The 22219-nt window shown below is 49.6% G+C and overlaps 8 protein-coding genes across 8 annotated transcripts; 3 read left to right on the top strand and 5 right to left on the bottom strand.

Moving 5' to 3' along the window:
• Positions 1-604: 604 nt before the first annotated feature.
• Positions 605-2653, top strand: N7484_010605 (putative MFS transporter; the record flags this gene model as incomplete). The annotated part of the gene is made up of 9 exons (XM_057120992.1): positions 605-798; positions 853-1060; positions 1110-1126; positions 1188-1290; positions 1341-1798; positions 1852-1938; positions 1984-2037; positions 2089-2418; positions 2470-2653. 9 exons carry the CDS (start codon positions 605-607, stop codon positions 2651-2653), a joined length of 1635 nt encoding a protein of 544 aa, XP_056966746.1.
• A 64-nt stretch (positions 2654-2717) lies between these two features.
• N7484_010604 (glycoside hydrolase family 43 protein) lies at positions 2718-3728 on the bottom strand (the record flags this gene model as incomplete). Its single annotated transcript, XM_057120991.1, has 1 exon — positions 2718-3728. One exon carries the CDS (start codon positions 3726-3728, stop codon positions 2718-2720), a length of 1011 nt encoding a protein of 336 aa, XP_056966745.1.
• Positions 3729-4093: 365 nt separating this feature from the next.
• On the bottom strand, positions 4094-4711 carry N7484_010603 (uncharacterized protein; the record flags this gene model as incomplete). Its single annotated transcript, XM_057120990.1, has 1 exon — positions 4094-4711. The coding sequence occupies one exon, from the start codon at positions 4709-4711 to the stop codon at positions 4094-4096; it is 618 nt and encodes a 205-aa protein (XP_056966744.1).
• Positions 4712-5073: 362 nt separating this feature from the next.
• On the bottom strand, positions 5074-7330 carry N7484_010602 (oligopeptidase family protein; the record flags this gene model as incomplete). The annotated part of the gene is made up of 2 exons (XM_057120989.1): positions 5074-7195; positions 7299-7330. 2 exons carry the CDS (start codon positions 7328-7330, stop codon positions 5074-5076), a joined length of 2154 nt encoding a protein of 717 aa, XP_056966743.1.
• A 408-nt stretch (positions 7331-7738) lies between these two features.
• N7484_010601 (ATP-dependent RNA helicase BRR2) lies at positions 7739-14413 on the bottom strand (the record flags this gene model as incomplete). Its single annotated transcript, XM_057120988.1, has 1 exon — positions 7739-14413. One exon carries the CDS (start codon positions 14411-14413, stop codon positions 7739-7741), a length of 6675 nt encoding a protein of 2224 aa, XP_056966742.1.
• Positions 14414-14759: 346 nt separating this feature from the next.
• On the top strand, positions 14760-17873 carry N7484_010600 (mismatch repair ATPase MSH1; the record flags this gene model as incomplete). Its single annotated transcript, XM_057120987.1, has 3 exons — positions 14760-15137; positions 15190-16111; positions 16165-17873. The coding sequence occupies 3 exons, from the start codon at positions 14760-14762 to the stop codon at positions 17871-17873; spliced, it is 3009 nt and encodes a 1002-aa protein (XP_056966741.1).
• An 811-nt stretch (positions 17874-18684) lies between these two features.
• Positions 18685-19669, bottom strand: N7484_010599 (ribonuclease P subunit p30 family protein; the record flags this gene model as incomplete). Its single annotated transcript, XM_057120986.1, has 2 exons — positions 18685-19520; positions 19594-19669. The coding sequence occupies 2 exons, from the start codon at positions 19667-19669 to the stop codon at positions 18685-18687; spliced, it is 912 nt and encodes a 303-aa protein (XP_056966740.1).
• Positions 19670-20104: 435 nt separating this feature from the next.
• N7484_010598 (casein kinase II subunit alpha/alpha') lies at positions 20105-21324 on the top strand (the record flags this gene model as incomplete). The annotated part of the gene is made up of 4 exons (XM_057120985.1): positions 20105-20219; positions 20336-20709; positions 20765-21184; positions 21238-21324. The coding sequence occupies 4 exons, from the start codon at positions 20105-20107 to the stop codon at positions 21322-21324; spliced, it is 996 nt and encodes a 331-aa protein (XP_056966739.1).
• Positions 21325-22219: the final 895 nt, after the last annotated feature.

The following is a 22219-nucleotide window of genomic DNA, read 5'->3' as shown; positions in this document are numbered from 1 at the left end:
GTATGCATGAAGGACCCAGAGGCTGTAACGGTATGAAAATACGGGTTACATAGCCTTTATCTGCCATCAAGCAACCTGACACCAAACTCAATGGCTGAGGGTACATGTTATATACTCATCCCAAAGCTCCCTGTGAATAGCAGATATAGTTGGAAATAAGTCTAATTGGCCAAGGTGTTATCTTATCTCAGAGATAAGCATTGCAAGCATAGATCAAGGTTCATTGCTTCAATCCTTCTTCTCTATCACTGTGATCCACCTCCTCCGAGATAAGTTTCCCTTTGGAGTAAGTAACCTACTCTCCGCCCAGGCTGTCTTTGTGATATTCCACCAAAGCGGCAAAGATCCGCTGAACTACACCCAAAAGTGCGGGGAAGGTTGAACCGGCTCCAATTCTGACGGCGCAGCTTATCGCCAGACATATCTATCTTCCAAGCGGAACCCTTCCGACCTGCATCTACCTTGTCATACAGTTACTTTATCTGACCTTTGCCGATTCCCCTCGCATCGGCAACCCCGCCGGCTTCTTATCATGCTGTGGGCTCAAATAGTGCTTTGATCGCCCATTCTTCCCTCTTGCATCCCTTGTTAGAACATATACATCATGGCACCGGTAATAGACAACACGGCCATCCCAGGCACGGTGACACTAGTCGATGTGCAGCATGTGCTACATACACAGCATTTAGAGAGTGGAGACAGGGACATTGTGCTGATCCCCACCCCCTCTGCTCATCCAGATGACCCACTGAACTGGAGCCCACGGAGGAAGTTGATGTCGACGGTCTCCGTGAGCGTGTAAGTAGAAGGGAAACAATAAGCCAGATACCTCACTGACCAATCTTTGTTCAGCTACACATTGTTCTCCGGTATCGCTTGCTCGGTCGTTTATTCAGTCCTCACGCAGCTGTCCGAAGAGACCGGATTATCAGTCGACACCCTGAATGAAGGCACGGGATATTTGTTCCTATTAGCAGGATGGGGCTTGCTGTTCTGGCAGCCTTTTGCAATGCAGTATGGAAAGCGGTTGACATATCTTCTGTCATTGGCGGGGATTTTGGTAAGTCACATCGGGTGGATACCAAAGTTGACGTACTGATAAGCTGCAGGGTACAACGATGTGGGGGTAGGATTTCTCCACACTGAGTCCTCCCACTTGAGATGGTATATTGACTTATCTGATCTAGGCCCTATGCCAAAACATATGGCCAGTGGATCGCGCGCTGCGTTCTTCAAGGCTTTTTCACTGCCCCCATTGAGGCTCTTCCAGAAATTACAGTCACCGATGTGGTAAGACGCTTGAAATTTTGGGCAAGTCAACCGTCTCTAATCAGTGATAGTACTTTACCCACGAGCGTGGAACATATATGGGCTTATATGCCTTCTTCCTGGCTGGTAGCAACTATTTCGCCCCCGTGATCTGCGGTTTCATTGCCCAGTACCAGGGTTGGCAATGGGTTTTCTATTGGCCTAGCATCTTCTGTGGATGCGCTATGATCTTTCTCTTTTTCTTCATGGAGGAAACAAACTATGTTCGTGAAGATAGCATTCAAGATGCCACTGTCGCCAATGTGCGGGTGGGCTCTTCACACAGCTCCCACAGCGAGGATCCCGAGAAGGCTCCAGTGTCTGACCAACCTGTTCCCGCTACGGAGACGGAAACTGGTGTAGTATATTCCAAGAAGACATACTGGCAACAATTGTCTCTTTTGGGTCCTAAACAGAAGCACAATACCATGTTCCGACGACTCTGGCAGAGTCTGTACTTCCTGTCCTGGCCGGTTATTTTCTACGCCGGGTATGTTGGGTATTCGTGGACATGAGGAAGATCTGATGCTAATACTATACTAGATTCTCGTACGGATCGTATCTGGTTCTGTTCAATATTCTCAACGGCACCGCATCTATCATCTTGGGTGGAACTCCATATAATTTTGGGTAGGTCTGTTCTGAACGATTTACGAAAGCTAGCTAACGAGTCAGCTCCTCTATGGTCGGTCTGAGCTACTTGGCCTGCTGTCTTGGCGTAGCAATCGGGTGAGTTCCTTATCAAATTATCTCAAGGGCCGTATAACTAACAATCCCTAGATCAATCTTCACCGGAAGATTCAGCGATTGGCTGACCATCAAACTTGCCCGTCGCAATAATGGAGTTATGGAAGCAGAACATCGTCTGTGGCCTTTTATTGCGTGCCTACTCCTCGTACCAGGGTCTCTCTTGCTCTGGGGAGTTGGTGCCGCTCACGAAGTACACTGGTTTGGTCTTATCGTGGCTATGTGCATGCTTGCTTTTACCAACACCTGTGGTATCACACTTAGTGTGAACTACATGGTTGACAGTTACCGCGAATTAAGTGGAGTGGCTATGGCTACTATCATCTTGGTGCGAAACACCATGTCCTTTGCCATTGGTTATGGGTAAGTCAAGGTCTGGCAGTGCTAGTAAAAACAGTAGCTTACATATGATAGTATCACGCCCTGGATTGATAACCTTGGGTACCAGAACTGCTTTGTGTCTGCTGCCTTTGTTGGCATGGCCTGCGCAGCCGTATTCCTGGTGATGATCAAGTATGGAAAGTCATGCCGGATCCGCAGTCGTGAGCGATACTGGAAGATCGTACAGGAAAACTTCGACAAGGGAATGGGACACTGAAGAACATCCAAATGATTAGATAAACTATTTATCGCGATCTTCCGGGTACTATATAGCATAATGATTATACACTCTCAGCCAGATGGATCTTCCCCTCTTCATCATAAACAATCTCCCTCATCTTAACGGATCTCAAGTGATCCACCCCCTTCGACAACTCACAATCATGGTAAAACAAATACCACTTTCCTTGAAACTCAACAATAGAATGGTGCGTCGTCCACCCAAGCACCGGCTCCAAGATCCGGCCTTGATACGTAAATGGTCCCAAAGGCGAAGACCCCGTCGCATAAACCAGATAATGCGAGTCCCCAGTCGAATAAGAGAAATAATAAGTCCCGTTATACTTATGCATCCACGCAGCCTCAAAGAAGCGTCGATCATGATCATCCGCCTGAATCAACTCCCCAGTCTCCGGAGCCAAGATCTGCAGCTCGCGCGGTGGTCCCGCGAACGAAAGCATATCATCCGACAGCTGCGCAACACGCGGACAAAGAGCCACAACCCCTTCACCAGAAGGTTCCTGAGGGCCAGATTTCGAGGCGTCAAAGACCAACCCGTTCATCTCATTCTCACCACCAGCATCATTTTTGCTCCAGCATTGCAACTGACCACCCCACAACCCGCCAAAATACAAATATCCCTCTCCATCCTCATCCACAAAAGAAGCAGGATCAATACTGTAACTTCCAGAGATGAAGCTATCCTCCGGCTCAAAAGGACCTTCAGGCCTAGACGAAACAGCGACGCCAATGCGAAAGATCCCTTCCTTGTCGCGTGCAGGGAAATATAAATAATATTTGCCGTTCTTTGTCGCGGCGTCTGGTGCCCACATCTGCTTTGATACCCATTTGACGTCGTTGGCCGAGAGAACGATGCCATGGTCTGTTACCGGGCCTGTTGGTGAGTCCATGGAGAAGACGTGGTAGTCGTTCATGTCGTATTGATCTCCATTGTCGTTGAATTGGATATCTGTTTCCCGGTCATGGGAGGGATAGATGTAGAGTTTGTTGTTGAAGACATGGGCGGAAGGGTCTGCGGTATAGAGGTGTGTGACGAGGGGCTTCGGAGACATTTTGAGAATAGATCTCTTGGAAGTGGAAAGATTTATCTGAATTTAGGATTCGAATACGAGGCTTGAGGTTGATGTTATATAGCCACATTGCTACTGCTTTTAGCCGTCGCGGCTAAACACTCGCGGGGAAAGTCCCGTCTTAAGGCAATTTTGGATCAAACCTCAAAGCAGACGTTCTTCTATTAGTATGAATTAGGGACTAGGTTAAGAGGGGATAAAGGATAAGGATAAATACTGGCACCAATTCCTCTTTACCCCGAAGCCAAGCGTCGACAATATTCCAAAGACAAACACCAGTCGCTAAAAGACCGACCCCAGCCTGTAAAAGACACGAACAAAGAGCCAAAGCTACCTGATCCCCAGACTTATTTCCACCCAAACGAGTGATACTGCTCAGCTTGCGCTTGTGCCAGAGCCGCATACCACTCTCTTTCCATAAATAACAGCATCTCCCATACACTCTGACCCTCCATACTCGGAGCAATGAGATTTGATATAGACTCATCAACCGTGATCGGTGCCATTGTTCCAAGATCTATCTGGCATGGCTCTAAGGATGAGGTCTGCTCCGCCACTGGAGGATCACAGCCTCGCAGCCCGATAAAGTGTCCAAAGCGGCGACGCTTGGTCTCGAGATCGACATCCCTCTGGGCCTCAATACCAACCCATGGGTTCTGGATTGGAGATGGGTACATGTAGGTTTCTGGTACAGGAGGTGAAGTCTGGTGGAAATACTGTGCGAGGTCATCGAGCTGAGTGTTTGTGAGTAGATGGTAAGAAAGCATAGTCGGAGGGAAATCTAGAGAGATTTGGGCAGTGGTGCAGCTGACAAGAGGATGCAATTTCTGCCCGAGGTATTCGAGGACAGGAGCAAAGTCAGGATGAGATAAAGGCCGCGGAGTTGAAATTTGTGTTTTTCCGGTGAACCTGAAACCAGTGACAGGCCGGCTGTTTTGGCGAGGAGAACTCGGGGTTGCAGGCATGATCATATTACAACGAGAAAAACTTCAAGGAAAAGATGATGATATATGAATGAGATAGAATAGATTCGCTAGATTACCGAAGTGCTAATGAGAGAAAACCCGAACTTTCAAGCTAACCGAAGCCACTCTTTTGTAGTTTGCGGCATCCGTTCGTGATAATGGCAATTATATGAACAAAGAGATGAAACGCCCCGGAATAGCGCTTTGTAGCCATTCAACGAGAAAGCCTCAAAGAAGCCGATCCCACCCTTTGTTCTAAATCTGACCAAACCACAATGGAGCTAGCGCCACAAGATTATCACAGGCCTTCGTCAGCGTGTTTCATACACACCAAGTTAGCGCGTGGCCAGTACGCGAAGTGATTAGAGAGCCAGAGTGTTCATGGCTGACAGATCTGGTTCATCTGAAACTGCAGGCAAACCAGCGTGCTTGTTGATCCAGTTCAACACAGTTTTGTGCCACATGAGAGAATTTTCAGGATTCAGGACCCAATGATTCTCATCAGGGAAGGTCAAGAAGGCACTTTCGATACCGCGCATCTGCAACACGTTGAATGCAGCCAGGCCTTCAGCGATCGTCAGTCGGTAATCAAGCTCGTTGTGAATAATAAGGTGTGGTGTTTGCCAGTTCGCGGTGAAGCGCGATGGATCCCACTTGGCCCAATTCTCGGGCCGTTTCCAGATCGGTCCCTGAAGGTCATGTAGAGGGAAATATTGCTCTTCGCTAGCCAGTTGGGATGTCATGCTGAAAACACCATCATGAGTGACCAGTGCTTTGAACTTGCGCCCAAGAGGATGGCCTTGTATCCAGTTCATCATGTATCCACCATATGAGGCACCCAGGGCAACAGCTCGAGTAGTGTCAACATATGTGAGGTTCTGTTCGATGTATTCGAAGCCCTTGACCAGATCTTCATAAGGTCGGCCTCCCCATTGGCCAGTGATCCCATCTGTAAACGGCTGACCGTATCCAGTGCTACCCGTTGGATTGGGTGTAATAACAACATACCCTTGCTCCGCGAAGACGGCAGGATTCCAGCGGGTACTCCATTGGTCATTCCATGCTCCCTGGGGGCCACCGTGGATAAGATAGGCTAAAGGGTACTTCTCACCCGGCTTGAAATCAGACGGCTTCACAACCCAAGCATGAACTGGGTGATTCTCCGCTCCTTGGAACCAAATCTCATCTACCTGGGTTGGCGAAAGGCCAAAGGCAGACCCTCCTCGGCCACTCGACGATACGACTTGAACTACGTCAGGGCTTGCCGGGTCGATGATAGACCATACGCTGTTGTCCACCAGGCTGTTGCTAGAGATGAATAGGCTGGAGGAACCCGCAGCCGCAGGAACCACATCATTCACGTATCCAGACCGGGTGAGTCTCTGTAAAGAATCAGGCTTGGCCTGCCGGATGTTCTGCAAAGGAAGTTGATAGAGGACTCCACGTCCAATTTCCTCAGCCTGGATGAGCAGCGATTTGTCATCATGGGCAAACGAGATAGCAGAGGGACTCAGGTCCCAAAGCCCCTTGCCATCACCGGACTCGAACACTTCGATCATTTCGCCATTCCATGGGTTAGGAACGTACAAAATTCGATTCTTGTCAGATTCGTACCCATCTTGTTGCATGGCCAGCAAAGCAATGGAACTCCCGTCGGAGGACAGAACGGGCGAGGACATTGCTCCTCGCAAACCAGTTACTTTGCAAGTCTTGATATCAGGAATGCTCATGCTAGTCCAGGAAAACATGGGCGCATAGTAGCAGGAACAGGCGGTGTGTGTTGCTGGGTTAAGACCGGGGTCTTTGGCAATGAAAACAATGGCAGATGGGCTGATATCAAAGTCACTGGTACCCCCGAATGGTGGGATCGGAGACTCAACGCCTGTCAGTCCAGACACTGAGATTAGGTTCGTGAGACCAGACACCGAGTATTTCCCTGCCAGTCTACGGGCAGGCGACAAGGGAGTTTGCTCCAGGATTCCATAGAAAATCGAATTCTTCTGGGGCTCAACATAGGAATCCCAATGTCGAACGAAAAGAGAAGTATAAAGGCGACCCGTTGTGTAGGATTTCTTTGCATCGTGGGGGTTATACAGGGAACCGTCCTGGTTGGCCTTGCCGCTAACAGCAAAGCCGATCTTGCCGGGCTCAATGACGGTGACCTTCAGATCTGAGACCGGACCCGGAACAGTACCCGCAGTGTATGTCTTATCAGCTTCACGCACATCGCCGACAATGAAGCTAGTATTGCCGTTGGTCTTAGTCTTCAGCCAAACCAGCTGATCATCAGTACCCAGCCACTGGGGATTGCTGGCGCCGGGGTCATTTGTAATGAGGGCAGATCGACCACTTTGAATTTCAATGACTCGGATCTCGTTGGTCTTGGAATGTGACTCGAAGGAGTAAGATGTCTGGGTGTAGACGGCGAGGGTGCCGGCCGCGTTAGGAACAGCCGAGGATCGCCTCGGCGCGCCAAGGAGGACCCTGAGGGTGGTTAATTATATTTTCCCCAAGAGAGAGCAGCTATTCTGATACGATCCTTGGGCATGATACCACAAAGATGGTTTGGCATTCAAGAATGACTCACTCGGGTGTGAATTTCATGGAGCGGATAGCCATCACCTGGGTATGATGAGCTGCGATAAGATAGGTAGATCGTGGCTATCAAGGGAGCTTTTCAATGGACTGGAGCTTCCCAAGTTCACTCAGAATGGTAATTAGAGAGGGTTTCAATTTCAAGGATTCTATGTGAAAGAGCAAGAAGGTGCAGGAAAGTTAGAAATGTTATTATGGAGAGAGATTGAGTTACGGTGAGATAAAAGGGAAAGGTGAGGAGAGCAAAGGGGTTGGGGTTGCAACGTGACTATTTGCGGGGTCACGCCACTGATCTACGGGATTTGCGATTTAGTTGATGGATCTAGTACTTGTGGATCTTAACTGAAGAAAATAACACCTTTTATTTCCGATAAAGCTCCCAGAACAAATAGTGAGAAACTATTATTACAAACAACAAAAATAACAGACCATTTACTCTTCTTCCTCTTCGCTCTCATCTTCGTCCATTCCCTCAGCTGCTGTGACGGTGAATGTGGGGGCCTGATCCACGCCGACGTAACTGTCACTCATGAGGTAGAGAGTGAGCTCGTGTTCACCAGGCGTGGGCACCACATATTCCAGGCGCAATTCTAACTTGCGACCAATCGTGACACGCTTGATGGCCAGCAAGTTCTTAGTTTTCTCATCACCGACCACAAGCCACCAGTTCTCCATCTTCTGACTGGGATAGAAGGGGGCGTGGACGACGGTATCAGGCTCCTCGTCCTCTTCCACCTCCCGTTCAATCTTGACCTTGAGGTAGGCAGGGTCGCCGGATGTGATGTTCTCGGGATCTTCAACCTCAAAGTCCAGCTCGATGTTGGGGTACTTCTCGTTGGTAAAAGCTGCCGCTTGCGCTAATTGCTTGTTGTTCAAACCCAGACGCTTGACCAGAGCTGCATAGTCCTTGTTCTCCGAGGGATCCATGGCATCCATAAACTCAAAGATATCATTGATACTGTGTACAAAATCAATATTAGTAGCTGTTGGGGAAACAAATGTAGGGAAGACGTGGACGTACTTGAATTCCTTGGCAGCTTCAATAACTTCAGGGGAGAAGTGGGGAATCTGCTTAAGGGGGCTATCCCGGTCCCACATGGCCTGGACTAGCATCTGCGACAACTCCATGGCGTTCATGGCGTTGAGATGGCCTTCGGAGGAAAGCACATCCACACAGGCACTGAGTAGGTTGAGGACTTTGCGAATGATATCCTCCTGATCCTTGGCGAGATCAATTGGCAATTGCATGCGGGAGAAGTGAGCCTGAAGCAATACAAATGCCTTGAAGTGGGGAGAGTCAAAAGCAGCCTCCGACATCTTGACTGGGCAACGGTCGTAGACTCGGCGGAGGATATGCTCCTCATGACGACGCATTTGAATGGACTCGAATTCGGTGGCGGAAGTGACAATCTCCAGAATACCCTTAAGCTTTGTGCGAGCCGAGAGGGACAACAAGAAGGTTTGCATGGTGATGAAGGAAATATTGTAGTAAGCACTGATCATGGCTGCGTTGAGAGGAGAGACACTGTCATCATCCTCGTCCAGGTCAATGATCTTGGCCTCAGACAACTCCTTCAATGTGTTCTCAACAAGCTCAGACAGGAACGTACTGAGTCCCTCATGACTCACATCCCCGAGACCGTAAAAGCTGGGATTGGCCAGCAGACGGCGGTAGAAATATGTGTAGGTCATCCAATCCACCGCATCCTGAGTAGAAGCGATGGTCTTGGTACTAGCCTCGGTGACAAAGGCATCGTGAAGATACATTTGCAAGTGACTCTCTACCGGCAGGGCCTCGCTTAAGAACTTCTTATAGTACTCACGCTTAACAGCAGGCACCATCAGAACACCACGGCCAATCTTGTCTTGACCCGGCCGAGAAGCCTTACCAAACATCTGAAGAATCTCGCTAATGGGGTAATCAATGTAACGATGTTCGCGACCATCAAAGAACTGAGTGTTCATGACGATCACCAGATGAGCAGTCACTTCCAGTTCCCAGCAGCAATCGCGCGAAGCTAGAAGCACCTGGATGGCACCAATGCTGAACAGGTGAGAAACAATACGCTTGTCAGTAGTGCTCAATGCCTCGTGGTAATATCCAATTCCATGAGACAGCGAGGCGGCAAGCGTCTGCTCTTGGATTCGGCTGAGAAGAGGCGCCAGCTCCTCGACATCCGCATTCAGGAATCGGTCTTCATCATCATCCATACCACAAGCAGCCAAAAGATCCACGGCCGTGGACCGGGTCTGTTTTCGGCTGGGCACGAAAATCAAAGCGGGCTTGTCGGGCGACAGTGATAAAATTGATTGATAAGCTGGTCGGGACATCGCAAGCATCAAAGAGGGAAAGTGAGGAATGGTGAAGGATTGGATGTGAAGTTCCAGGGGAATTGGTCGAGCGTTGGGACTGAAGTTGAAGATGGTGTGCTTATTAGCACCAATCCACTCTCCAATGTCACGAGCATTGGCAAGTGGCACACTTAGTCCGACAATACGCATGGCATTCTCGGTCTGGAGAGCAACGTAGTGCATACGGGAAACGACGACCTCGTAGACATAACCGCCGTAACCTCCCAGCATGTGAAGCTCATCAGCAATAAACAACTGCACTGTTTGCACGTTCTTACGTCTCTGCCATTGTCGAGATAGCACGTCCCATTGGACGGGTGTGGCGAGAACAAGGTCGGCTCTTTCAAGAAGCTTCAAGTCAGCGGTGGTCTCCCCAGTAAGCTTGACAAGAGTTTTTCCACCACCAAGGCCGCTCAAACGCTTCTGCCAATCGGCGAGGCGCGAATCGACAAGCTCTTGGAAGGGAGCAATGTAGACTGCGCGGCCGGTGTTTCCAGTTGACCAGTGGCGAAGGAGAGCCAACTCAGCGCAGACCGTCTTACCACTGCCTGTTGGTGCACCAATAAAGACATTGTCATCCGAATCAAAGACAGATTTGAAGACCTGTGTTTGAATCTTATTGAAGTGCTCCCAGTCGGGATAGAGCTTCTGGTACTCCTCGCGCTTCAAGGCCTTGACAGGTGCACGCTGCATATCCAACAAGGGAGTGTGAGGAGGGAATCGTTCCGGAAGAACCAGCTTTTGGAAAGACACAGCGATCTTTGTCTCGGAGTGCATCCAGCGATCGGAGACCAATGAGATGAAGTAGTTGGGGGGCATTGGCTCCGAGATGGGAACAGTAAATTCAACAAGGTGCTCGTTCATCTCGGCCTGGGCAAATTCACGGCGCAGGAGGAAACGATCATGGAACAAGATCTCCTCGCCATCGCAGTCTTCCACCAAGATCCAGAAATCTTGAGCATTGCCGTGAATGGCATCATCCCAGACAAAGTTAGGAGTGAGAGTTAACTCGACACGAAGCAGGGAGCGGGTGATTGGCTGAACCTGAGCCTGAACTTCAAGTCGCGGGAACTTGGAGACAAGATCACAAACAACGCGTCCAGCCTTGGGCATACCAAGAAGCTCACCCATGCGAGGCGGATCCAAGTCAAAGTAACTGGACCAAGGCACGTCGATCCGTTCGGCTTTCTGCAGAATGTCCCTAGGGCAGGTAGGGAATTGGCGCAGAGGGGACATTGTAGGCCACATTCGCTTCTCAGCCATCTTACAGAGGTCAAGCGCAGTCTTGGCCACAGATGTCCATCCCTTTTTCAAGCAGATTTCGAAAATAGCTCGGATGATACGACCAGCGGATTGTGTGACGTAAACCATGTCGGCCATTAGGGCCAATCCATCCAGCTTCAGTCGAGAAATATAGGCCTGGAGCAGAACGTTGATCTTCGCGTGAGGCTCATCAATTGTCTCCTTGACAGGGACCGGTACTCGACCCAAAAGCTTGCCCAACTCCAATTTCTCGTCTTGGCGAACAGGGATGTACTTAAATTCGTCACTTAGGGCAAAAATTCGGAACAGCTCGATGGTCGTAATTGATGGCTGAAGGTGCTGGGAGTAAGTGAGCATGGAGTTGTGGCCAATGTAGTAGTGCGAAGAAATCCGACCCAGCTCAGTTGCCTGGAGCCGCCCTGTCTTCTTCTCGTACTTGACCAGTCCAGCTTTCTCAAGGACAGCAGCAGCGGAGTGAATAAGATCAACCCGTTTCTGTTCCAAAGCATCATCATTCTCGTAGTCCGTGCCCACGCTGTACAAGCCAGGCGAACGAAGCATCCGAACATAGAGGTATGTGTAGCCTAACCATTCTACACCTTCATCTCGAGTACGAACGTTGCCCAAAACGATTTCAGCGTTGAGGTTGTCTGCAAGCTTGCTCATGAGTTGAGATTCAATTGGCAACTGCATGTTCATGAGGGAAAGGTAGTATTGGATCTCGGATTGAGAAGTGATGATAATACCCTCTCCAAAAGTGTCGTATTGAGGTCGACCAGCACGTCCGAGCATCTGCAGAACATCCTGTGGACTCAGCTCAACCCAGCTACCCTTCTCAGGAGAGTAGACTTGTGTTCCCTTGATAATGACAGTGTGCGCAGGGAGGTTGACACCCCAAGCCAGAGTGGCAGTACACACAAGGACCTGAATGCTACCGTCGGCAAAAAGTGCCTGGACAGAATCACGATCCGCAAGACTCAAACCAGCGTGATGAATACCCAGACCATAAGGCATAAGATCCTTAAGGGAGGCATCATCAACAGACTCGGCCTCCTCCGAAAGAATGGCACGGCTAGCAGCATCACTGCGAAGGATTTGTCCAATTGTTTCCATTTCAATGGCCTTGTCCCTGATATATTTGGCTGTCTTCGCGGTTTCCTTTCTTGAGTGGACGAAGATAAGCATCTGGTTGCGACGTTGACCAACTTGCTCCAGAACCTTGTTGTAGCAAATGTCGTTCATTGTCTTGAGCTGCTTAATTGCCTTTTTGTCTGTAACACCGATGAACTCCTGCTTCAAGGGGCAAGGACGGTATGAGCCATCAAAATGAAAGACTCCCTTTTCAGGATCCGCGCGCAGAAAGTTTCCAACATCGCGGTAGTTGGGAAGGGTAGCACTGAGACCAACAATTCGGACAGGATCACCAGTTTGCTCCACACGGCGAATCGTGCGACTGACAATGCTCTCAAGGACAGGACCACGATCATCGTGTAGAAGGTGAATCTCGTCAATGACAATAAGACGGACCAGATTAGTGTAGCTGGTTTCGGATGCCTTTCTGGTGATAACGTCGTACTTTTCGGGAGTGGTGACAATGACCTGAGTGTCAGCGATTTGCTGCTTGGTGAGCTGACGATCACCAGTGAGCTCGGACACCCGGATACCGTATGGCTCGAGACGTTTACCAAGGTTTCCAACTTGCTCTTGGACCAGAGCTTTGAGAGGGGAGATATAGATGATCTTGAAATCATCCAGCATGATCTCTCCAGTTTCCGCATTGCGATGTTTGCCAATTTCCCGCAGGATAGTTAGCATAGCAACGTTGGTTTTTCCAGAACCCGTGGGGGCACAGACGAGAAGATTGCCGTCATCGTGGAAGGCTGAAGGGTAACACTTTGTCTGTACACGGTTCAGCTCCTTGGAGCTTCCAAATCCAACGCGAGCCCAGTCAGGCAACTCGGTGGTCGGTATATTCTTCTCCCCAGCATCCCGCTTGGCCTTGGGCGGCGGAACATGAATCTCCTCGTAACCCTTGAAAGTGCGCTTTGTTGATCCCTGAGGAAGCTTAACATTAGGATTGGTCATGAGGTGATTGCCCTGGTGGAAAACCAAATTCTCAAGGTTGATAAGCTTCTTGGGCTGCAGACCGCCGACCAAACCACCGTCAGTAGCTGGCTTCTCCTCTTGTGTTGGCGCTGATGGAACATCAACATCCATCAGATCCAGCTTCATCTTCTTCTCTGGGCGATCAGCGAGATCATCACGTGCTGACTTTCCGCGGATTTCATCCAGAATACTGCGGTGACCAGCCTCGACCATTTGACTTTCGACAAGATTGCGCGCATCAGCATCTTCGGCAACTTGTCTCCAGCGAGTAGCCCAGACGACTTTGTCGCGGTTTGTCACCAACTTGGCGACAACCTCCGCATGCTCATAGTCGAAAAGCTCCATCAGGTCGTTTTCAACATCACGAAGAGCTCGTTCAGATCCATCCTCTGCCTGACCGCCAAGAACCTCCAGCGCTTGTTGGGTCTTCTCTTGTTGGACATGGGCATCTGAATACAACGCACCGATTTGCCGTTGTAGCCAGTAGGCGTCGATCTCGCGAGCAGAAACATGTAGCCCAGCTTTGTCACCAGCCTTATTATCACGATCGAGACCCCCATCAATAATCATTTCGTCACCGTCATCCAGGTCTTGGGCTGATTGATCGATGTCGGCTTGTTCTTGGTCGTCGGCTTCGTCCTCGTCGCTGTCCTCGTCTCGGATTTCGTCAACGGTGCCTATACGCTCTTCGTCTTCGTCTTCTTCGTCAAAGACAACGGCAACACCTTGGCGTTCATCGAGTTCCGCATCTGCATCGTCGAAGCCGCCATCCATATCCTCGTCCTCATCTTGTGCCTCGTAGTCTGTAATTTTCTTACCAAGGTTCACAAGCTCGTTGAACTCTTTCGGATTCATAGAACTACCCATAAGATCGTCAATTTCCTTCTTCTTGTCAAAATCCTTCAGATTTTCATCCTTGAGGTATTCCAAAACGGCATCGGCGGCACTTCGCACGACCTCGTGGGGCACGTCGCCAAGGTGGCTTCCGGTGATTGTGAGAATAAGGTCGTAAGTTGCTCGAGTCGCAGGTGTTCGTGGGCGGTATTTCAAGCCTTCGATGAGAGCATCGGCAGCTGAGAGAATACCTTGGCCTCGTAATTGTGCTGGTTGGCCGCGTCCGCGCTTTTTCTGCTCCCGGGACAACACGTCTTCGCCTTCGTGGATCGCACCCCGTTCGATTTCGGTCGGACCGGCCTTCTTTTTCGACTTTGGTGCATCGTCGCGTGCTATGCGGGAGCCCATCTCTCGGATTCCAATACGGCCTGCGAGAGACTCGGGGTCTCCGGTAGCCTCATCGTTGGTTCGGCTGATGAAACGACGGTCCGCCTGGAGAACCAGGTTGGACATCGCCGAATACTTATACTGAGAGATATTTTGGTCCGCCATCTTGGTGGTGTAGGAGGTGTGTCGTTAAGAAGATTAGAGAAGAAAAGAGAAAATGAGTAAGTCGCGCGACTCAAAACGGCTTGATTGCGCCGATCTAAAAGACGTCCACGCCGCACGTCAAAAAGGAGGAATTGAGAAAATTCAAAGGGTCTCACAAACCTGGCTCATCCTCCGGCCGCAAGTGAGAGGACTTGAATAGGAGGGAGAAATGAAGGCCAAGGTTTCGTGTTGGGTTCAAGCCAAGGAGAAGCAGCTCGGGAAGATTTCGGTGGCGAAGGCGGAAGAGAGGGGAGCTTCTTAGTTCTGCCGCTCTCCAGACGATGACCTCTCTACATGCGCCGTAACAATGCGCATAGTTGGGCCTCCAATCTTACGGTTAACTCAATTGACGCCTTTTTCACGCCAGCTAGTAGGAGCAGCACACATTTGTCGTGTATCAGCCTACAAATGCCATTTTCATCGAACCATATGTCACCATGCGCGTCGCGCTATACTACACCCACGCGTATCTATCAGCGCGACGCAATCTCGAATTCGGAAGGGTGCCAAAACTCAGGCCACTGTGAAGTTACAAGACCTCCCGCAGGGTGTGATCAAGTTGGACACTTATGATGATGGGGTTGATGATGCTCCCCGCTACCCGACTGTAGTCCAAGGACACCGCAATAATATGCAGAAATTCAAGAACTGTGTGATCCTGACTAGAGTCGGGGGCTTCTACGAGGTATTTTCAGTCTAAATACAGATAGACAAAGTTTGCTAATAATCTTATATAGCTTTACTTTGAACAAGCCGAAGAGTTTGCGCCGTTGCTTAGTTTGAAACTCGCGACTAAAAGAACCAGCGCCGGACCAGTTCCCATGGCTGGATTTCCCTTTTTCCAATTAGATCGTTTCCTCAAAATCCTTGTTCAGGACCTTAACAAATACGTCGCTATCAGTGAGGAGTTTGCTCACGAGGCGGAAGACAAAGCTCGATCAGGAGGCTTACTATTCGATCGAAAAGTGGCCAGGATCGTCACCCCAGGCACCTTGATCGATGAAAAGTTCATTGACCCTTCCGAAAACAATTTTTTGTTGGCCATATATCTAGATATTCCTGATTTGAAAGTCCAATTAAACCAACATGTTGACCCTGAGTCCTCTCAACATGTATTGTCCTCCGTGCCGCAGCGTGTAGGGTTGTCTTGGTTGGACCTGTCAACAGGAGACTTCTTTACTCAACTGACAACAGCACAGACGCTTCCATCTGCCATTGCCAGGATCGGAGCTCGTGAAATCCTTGTTGACCAGAATGTCCAAGATCTTATCGGGCAAGAGTTGCAGCAGCTCGTTGGACATGAGCATCGTCTTGTTACCTTCTTTCGATATCCTGAAACATTTGCACCAATGTCAGAATGGAGTTCAATGCTCGAATCTCCAATCCCAGAAGATACGCATGCAACCTTTACTCCAGAAGAAGTAGCCGCGGGGTATAGCCTATTGGAATATATTCGAGTGCAACTGCAAGGATCGAATCTCAAACTCCAGCCGCCCCGTCGGAGACATCTGGATGAGTCAATGAGTATTGACCGCAATAGCTTGAGAGGACTTGAGATGTTAGAAACCGCACGAGATGGGTTTGGGAAGGGAAGTTTGCTTCACGCGGTGCGCAGGACTTCTACCAAGAGTGGTGCCCGTCTTCTGCGCGATCGACTCAGTGGGTTTTTGAAAGCCTATCTAACTTTTCCACTGCTGACTTGTCTTGCGAAGCTTCTCCATCCACGTCACTTACGGCCATTAATGAGCGGCTTGACCTTGTCTCAATTTTTATCGAAAGCGAGGACCTACGATACAGCGTAATGCAATTGCTAAAACGCAGCTATGACTCCCAACGATTAGTACAGAAATTTGCGATGGGTAAGGGAGACCCGGATGATTTGATCTGCCTTTCACGAGCCATCGAAGCCTCTAAGGGTGTGAAACAAGTCCTTTCTGACTATGCACGACTGCTGCCTGAAAATGCATCGGATGCCAAAATCAGTCTCACATCAATGATTTCACGCCTTTATCTTGAAGGACCCACTGCCCTTGCCGACAAAATTCTGGCCGCCATTGATGAAGAGGGCCTTCTTCAGCAGCAGCGTATTCAGGATAGCACCGCTGCTGAAGCAGCCAGCTTGGCACAGGAGGTTACCATAAATGAAGGCACTTCGACTGATTTGGAGTCATTGCCCAAGAAAGTCAAAGCCAAGAAGGGTGACAAGACGGCAGCCGAGCCGGAAGCTGGGTTGATCGAGACATGGATCATGAGACGTAATGCGAGTGAAGGGCTGAACGCTCTTCATACGGAGCTAGAAGGGTTGTTGGATGACAAAGTCGCATTGATCAAACGGCTTCGCGAATATGTAGGATCTCCAGCCTTGAATTTGAAGTGGACTCCTGGTTTGGGTCACATTTGCCACGTTAAGGGAGCCAAAATTTCACAGGCGTCTCTTGAAGAGTTAGGAGTGACTCGAAATGTCTCGTCAACCAAATCAACCCGCTCCTTTTATCTCCCGGCATGGACAGAACTAGGAAATAAATTGGACCGTGTCACAGTCCGCATTCGCCAAGAAGAACAGGCAATCTTTGAACGTCTACGTCGTGAAGTGATTCTGAACCTTGTTAAAATCCGCCGCAATGCAGCTGTCATGGATGAGCTGGATGTTGCCTGTTCCTTTGCCACGCTTGCTCAGGAACAGCAAATGGTTCGGCCTATTCTCAACGACGGGACCACTCACAAGATCGTGGGAGGAAGACATCCGACAGTGAAACTCGGCTTGGAGGAGAAGGGCAGATCCTTCGTGAGCAACGACTGCTTCCTCGGTGATCAGGAACGGATCTGGCTCATAACTGGTCCAAACATGGCAGGTAAAAGCACATTTCTGCGCCAGAATGCTTTGATTACCATCCTCGCGCAGGTGGGTTCATATGTCCCTGCAGCATACGCCGAGATAGGTATCGTGGACCAGATCTTTAGTCGCATCGGAGCAGCGGATGACCTCTTCCGTGATCAGTCGACATTCATGGTAGAAATGCTCGAGACTGCTACTATTTTGAAGCAGGCTACCCCACGGTCCTTTGTGATCATGGACGAAGTGGGCCGGGGCACCACTCCCGAGGACGGAACGGCTGTCAGCTTTGCTTGTCTTCACCACTTGCACTACCATAATCAGTCCCGTACACTCTTTGCTACACACTTTCACGGCTTAGCAGACATGACAGAGAAGTTTGAACACCTGGAGAGATACTGTACCGATGTGAAAGAGACAAGCTCTGGTTCCTTCTCCTTTGTTCATCGTCTTCGCAAAGGCGTCAACCGCGAGTCACACGCATTAAAGGTTGCCCAGCTGGCTGGCCTCCCTCGCGAGACAATTGAATTGGCGACAAGTGTACGCCAGGAGTTGAGAAATGAGATCCATCCACCCCGGTCTAATTGAGACTTATCTCTTTTGCAGGGGTAAATGGAGTTCAAACAAGATCTAACGCATTTCAAAAACTCTCTTTTCCTTTCGAACTGTCTTCGATACTCCCAATTTAAAGTTGACCTCATTTGTAAATTGGCTTGTACATTACTCGAGGGCGTTTGTGTATACTTCTGAGGCTCCATCCAGCTCCATGACATTTGAATGAATGAAATTTGTTGAATAAGTCCTACAGCGGAAAATATGAATGGCTACCAATGTTGTTTCGTGGTACTGTATGTACTATCAATTGTACGTCCTCAGGTGCTATATATCCTAGGCTAGGTATGGATTGAGAAGCGAAACAAAGATATGTATTTCGCTCAAGGCATTGGATATAGAACAAATAGTTAATGTACAACGTCGCAATGGTGCTGATTATTGTTGTCCAAGGGTATTAACCAGATGATCCCCGGAGGATCTCTAAGAAGCTCCTGCCACGAAGATTGTTTGCAGCATATACCCGCAAACTTCCATATCAAGATTATCACCCAATTTCATTCGAGCCTCTCAAACTTTCTGGGCGAATGGCAGAGAAAATGCATCTTGTGGTTAGAGCGTGGACCCCCTCTTCAATTCGGCCAACGATCACCTAGCCTCGGCGGCTAGCGTCGGTCAAGAATTTTGCATATTAAGCTCATGTTGAGGTAGACAGCAGAGCTTCGCGCTGCTGGCAAAACGCTAGCAATGTAATCGCAGGACCCATCGCTGCTCGGGAAAGGAACCAGTGCGCGAATTCCGTCCACAACGGTTCATGTCAATAAACAGAAAAGGCATGTTATGATGATCAGCTTGCATCTGGTCCCCGTGACTCCAGACGAACCTTTTTCGCTCGTCGTTTCATTTCTCGTTTCGAAATGGGCTTTTCAGCTTCTTCGGCAACAGCCTCGGAGCCGATAGATGCCTTTCTCTTCAAATTATCAGTGCCTTTATCCTGCTGGGACTTCTCTGTGCTTTTTTGGTTCGATGCGGTGTTCTCTGGATTGGCTTTTTCCCCGCCGTGAACAATGTCAACGATACCGCGCCAGCTGCTTCGTTTCAGCTTAGCTAGCGCAGTAACCTTCCGCGCCTCTTCGCAGATCGCCTCCTTGCCGCGTTCTTGTGACAGACCCCAGACGCATGTTAAATTGATCACATCCCACGGAGCTCGCAGGTTCAACGCCCTCCGAGCCTCACTTGACACGATAATACCGCGACCGCGTGTCGCTCGAATCAAGGCCATAGCATTCCCAATAAGATTTCGGCGAGCATCCACACCACTGCCCGTGACCCCTGGACCATAGGATATCTCCAGACGAACACCACGTGACACCGCGGCGGACAACATCTTAAATTTGAAGTGGTATGGAAGGCGCACCGACAGATCAAGTGAGATCACATCGCATTCCAAGTTGGTACAGGCATTGAGGAGAGCCTTTTCATTTGTAGGTCGAAGCGCGACCAAATCGTATGCCTGAGTCAAATTGTTCAGACGTTGGTTCTGGGCGGGGTCTGAGAGGGTCAAGTTCAGGCGGGTCAATAACTGGAGGGATTTAGGCGGGTTCGAAGGAAGAGGTGGCGGTGTGAGGCTGGGGGGAAGCTTCCCAGTGATTGTTTGAGATAAAGCGATGGTAGTGTAACCAACTTGAGAGTCAGGTCAGTACCTCATGTGGTCTAGAGATATCCATGTGAGATTAGGGCTTGCAGAATGACTTACGTTCAGCCAGGAAATTTAAGGTGTGGGGCACCTCTGGGTCATCCGGGCTATATGGGACGTTGAGATCATAAAACATGATGTCTCGGGCCCTTGCAAAATAAATAGGCAGCGGTAGCCAGACTTCAAGCTGGAGATCTTGCAGTAAAGAAATCCAGGTCACGAAATTGTCCGAAACAGGCAACCCAAAATTAGCCCGGAGGAACCTTTCTCCGCAGCCCACAGCCTAACTGCTTTCAGACTGCTCTCCACATAGCAATCCCGTGACAAGGCGGAACAGGAGATCTCGCTCTCATAATAATATCTCCCCCTCCATATCTCATTGCTTCCAGGACGGATCGATCGAACGGCTACGTTCGAGCTGGTCAGTTGCTGGGCCTTCCATTTCTCTATTTTCTGATTTTCCTCACATCGCGACCCTTCTCTCCCTAGTCGTCCGGTCGCGACCCCCACCCAAAACCCCGCCGTATCAGATTTCGATTGTGGGCGGACTCGGAAGCCATCTGCGGTTATCATGGCGCGCGTTTATGCCGATGTCAACGAGCACATGCCTCGGTCCTACTGGGACTATGACAGTGTCAATATTTCCTGGGGCGTGCTGGAGAACTACGAGATTGTTCGCAAGATAGGTACGATGAATCTGATTGGAGCCATCCCGACCCCGGAGAATGGTGGCATCACCTGCGCCCATGCCGGACATGTGGGGTTCCTCTGATCGACTTCCAGCTGACCCCTTCTATTTTAGGCCGAGGAAAATATTCTGAGGTGTTTGAGGGCATCAATGTCGTCAACTATCAAAAATGTGTCATCAAGGTTCTCAAGCCTGTCAAGAAGAAGAAGATCAAGCGAGAGATCAAGATTCTCCAGAACCTCGCTGGAGGCCCTAACGTTGTCGCATTGCTGGATGTAGTGCGCGATAACCAAAGCAAGACTCCTAGTCTTGTCTTTGAAGCCGTCAACAATACCGATTTCCGGACACTCTACCCCCGCTTTACGGATTATGACGTGCGCTTCTACGTTAATGAGCTGCTCAAAGCACTTGATTTCTGTCACAGCAAGGGTATCATGCACCGAGACGTGAAGCCTCACAACGTTATGATTGATCACGAGAAGCGCAAGGTTCGTCCCATTATATAATATCAGGCAATATCTTTCTATTCTGACCTTTCTCTAGCTGCGTTTGATCGATTGGGGTTTGGCGGAGTTCTACCACAAGGGCACCGAGTACAACGTCCGTGTGGCCTCTCGGTATTTCAAGGGCCCTGAGCTGTTGGTCGACTTCCAAGAGTATGACTACTCTCTGGACATGTGGTCGCTCGGTGCGATGTTTGCCTCGATGATCTTCCGCAAAGAGCCTTTCTTCCACGGCAACAGCAACTCAGACCAATTGGTGAAAATCGCCAAGGTCCTTGGAACCGAGGAGCTCTTTGAGTACCTGGACAAGTACGACATCGAGCTTGACCCACAGTACGACGAGATCCTCTCCCGTTTTCCCCGGAAGCCCTGGCACTCGTTTGTCACCGCTGAAAACCAGCGCTTCGTCAGCGACGAGGCAATCGATTTCCTCGATAAGCTCCTGCGCTATGATCATGCCGTATGTTATGCCAAATTCCAATCTGTATATCACCTGCTAACCCTCGCTACTAGGAACGCCTGACTGCCCAAGAGGCGATGGCACACCCATACTTCGAGCCCGTCCGCGCTGCTGCCCGCAACAATGCATCCCAATCCTGAAATCTTTCGGTGCTATTATGATGGCTTACCTCTGCACTTCCTCCTGTTTTCCTATTTACCTCACTCCATATCGCCCTTACGCTGCCATCAGAATAAGCACCTTGACCATATGGACCCTCTCCTTTTATCTGAGTTTGAACCATACTGCTACGTCGGTGCACGATCGAGAAACGGAAGGAGAACGCTTTGACGCAGCCACCTGGCCATGTCTTCGCTAGGCCTTTCCCTCCTCCAAATGAAGAGTGGCTGCAATGGGTGACCAGACTCTCGAATGGAGACGACATTGATGACAAGACATGACCCCTAATCTTCTTGGGCCCATCAAGCCTACATAGCCTCGGTTCTACTGGCGTATTAGTGAGCGCAATAAATCAGTTGACGTCTTAGAGCGGGAATGGCTTCTCTTCCATACTGCCTAATTGTATAGCGCCTTTCCTTGTCGCGATTTCTCTTCTTTCCCTCGCCGTTGGTCCGGTGTTTTGGTTTTATTCATGTTGTTCCATCCTCGTATTTTTCCTTTGATTTTACACCAGCAATTCATTTCCTGCCTTGATGCACAGTTTCTCTTGGAGTGATGGGGTTGGGAGGTATTTATGTTGCTGACCGCGTTCACGAGGGATTTGAAGAGATAAATGCATTCCAACTTTCGAAACCACGAGCATCCTACGTAGGAAACGTTTGAATATGGGAACCAAAAGCGCCAAACATAACAAGCATACACCACCCCAGCTGTAGTAGCCTCAGCTGTATAGATCAGATCGCCCGTTGGCACCAGCGCCATCACGTGAGACCGCGCTCCTATTTTCAAACTTCAAAAGATAACAAGAACGCGATTTAGTTGATAGGGTTATACGACACCAAGGAAATTCTCCAACTAATTAAATCAATGTTGGAT

The sequence above is a fragment of the Penicillium longicatenatum genome, assembly GCF_028827895.1.
Source record: "Penicillium longicatenatum strain IBT 33135 chromosome Unknown contig_7_segment0_segment0, whole genome shotgun sequence".
Taxonomy (NCBI): domain Eukaryota; kingdom Fungi; phylum Ascomycota; class Eurotiomycetes; order Eurotiales; family Aspergillaceae; genus Penicillium; species Penicillium longicatenatum.
This window is presented reverse-complemented; position numbering and strand designations above follow the sequence as displayed.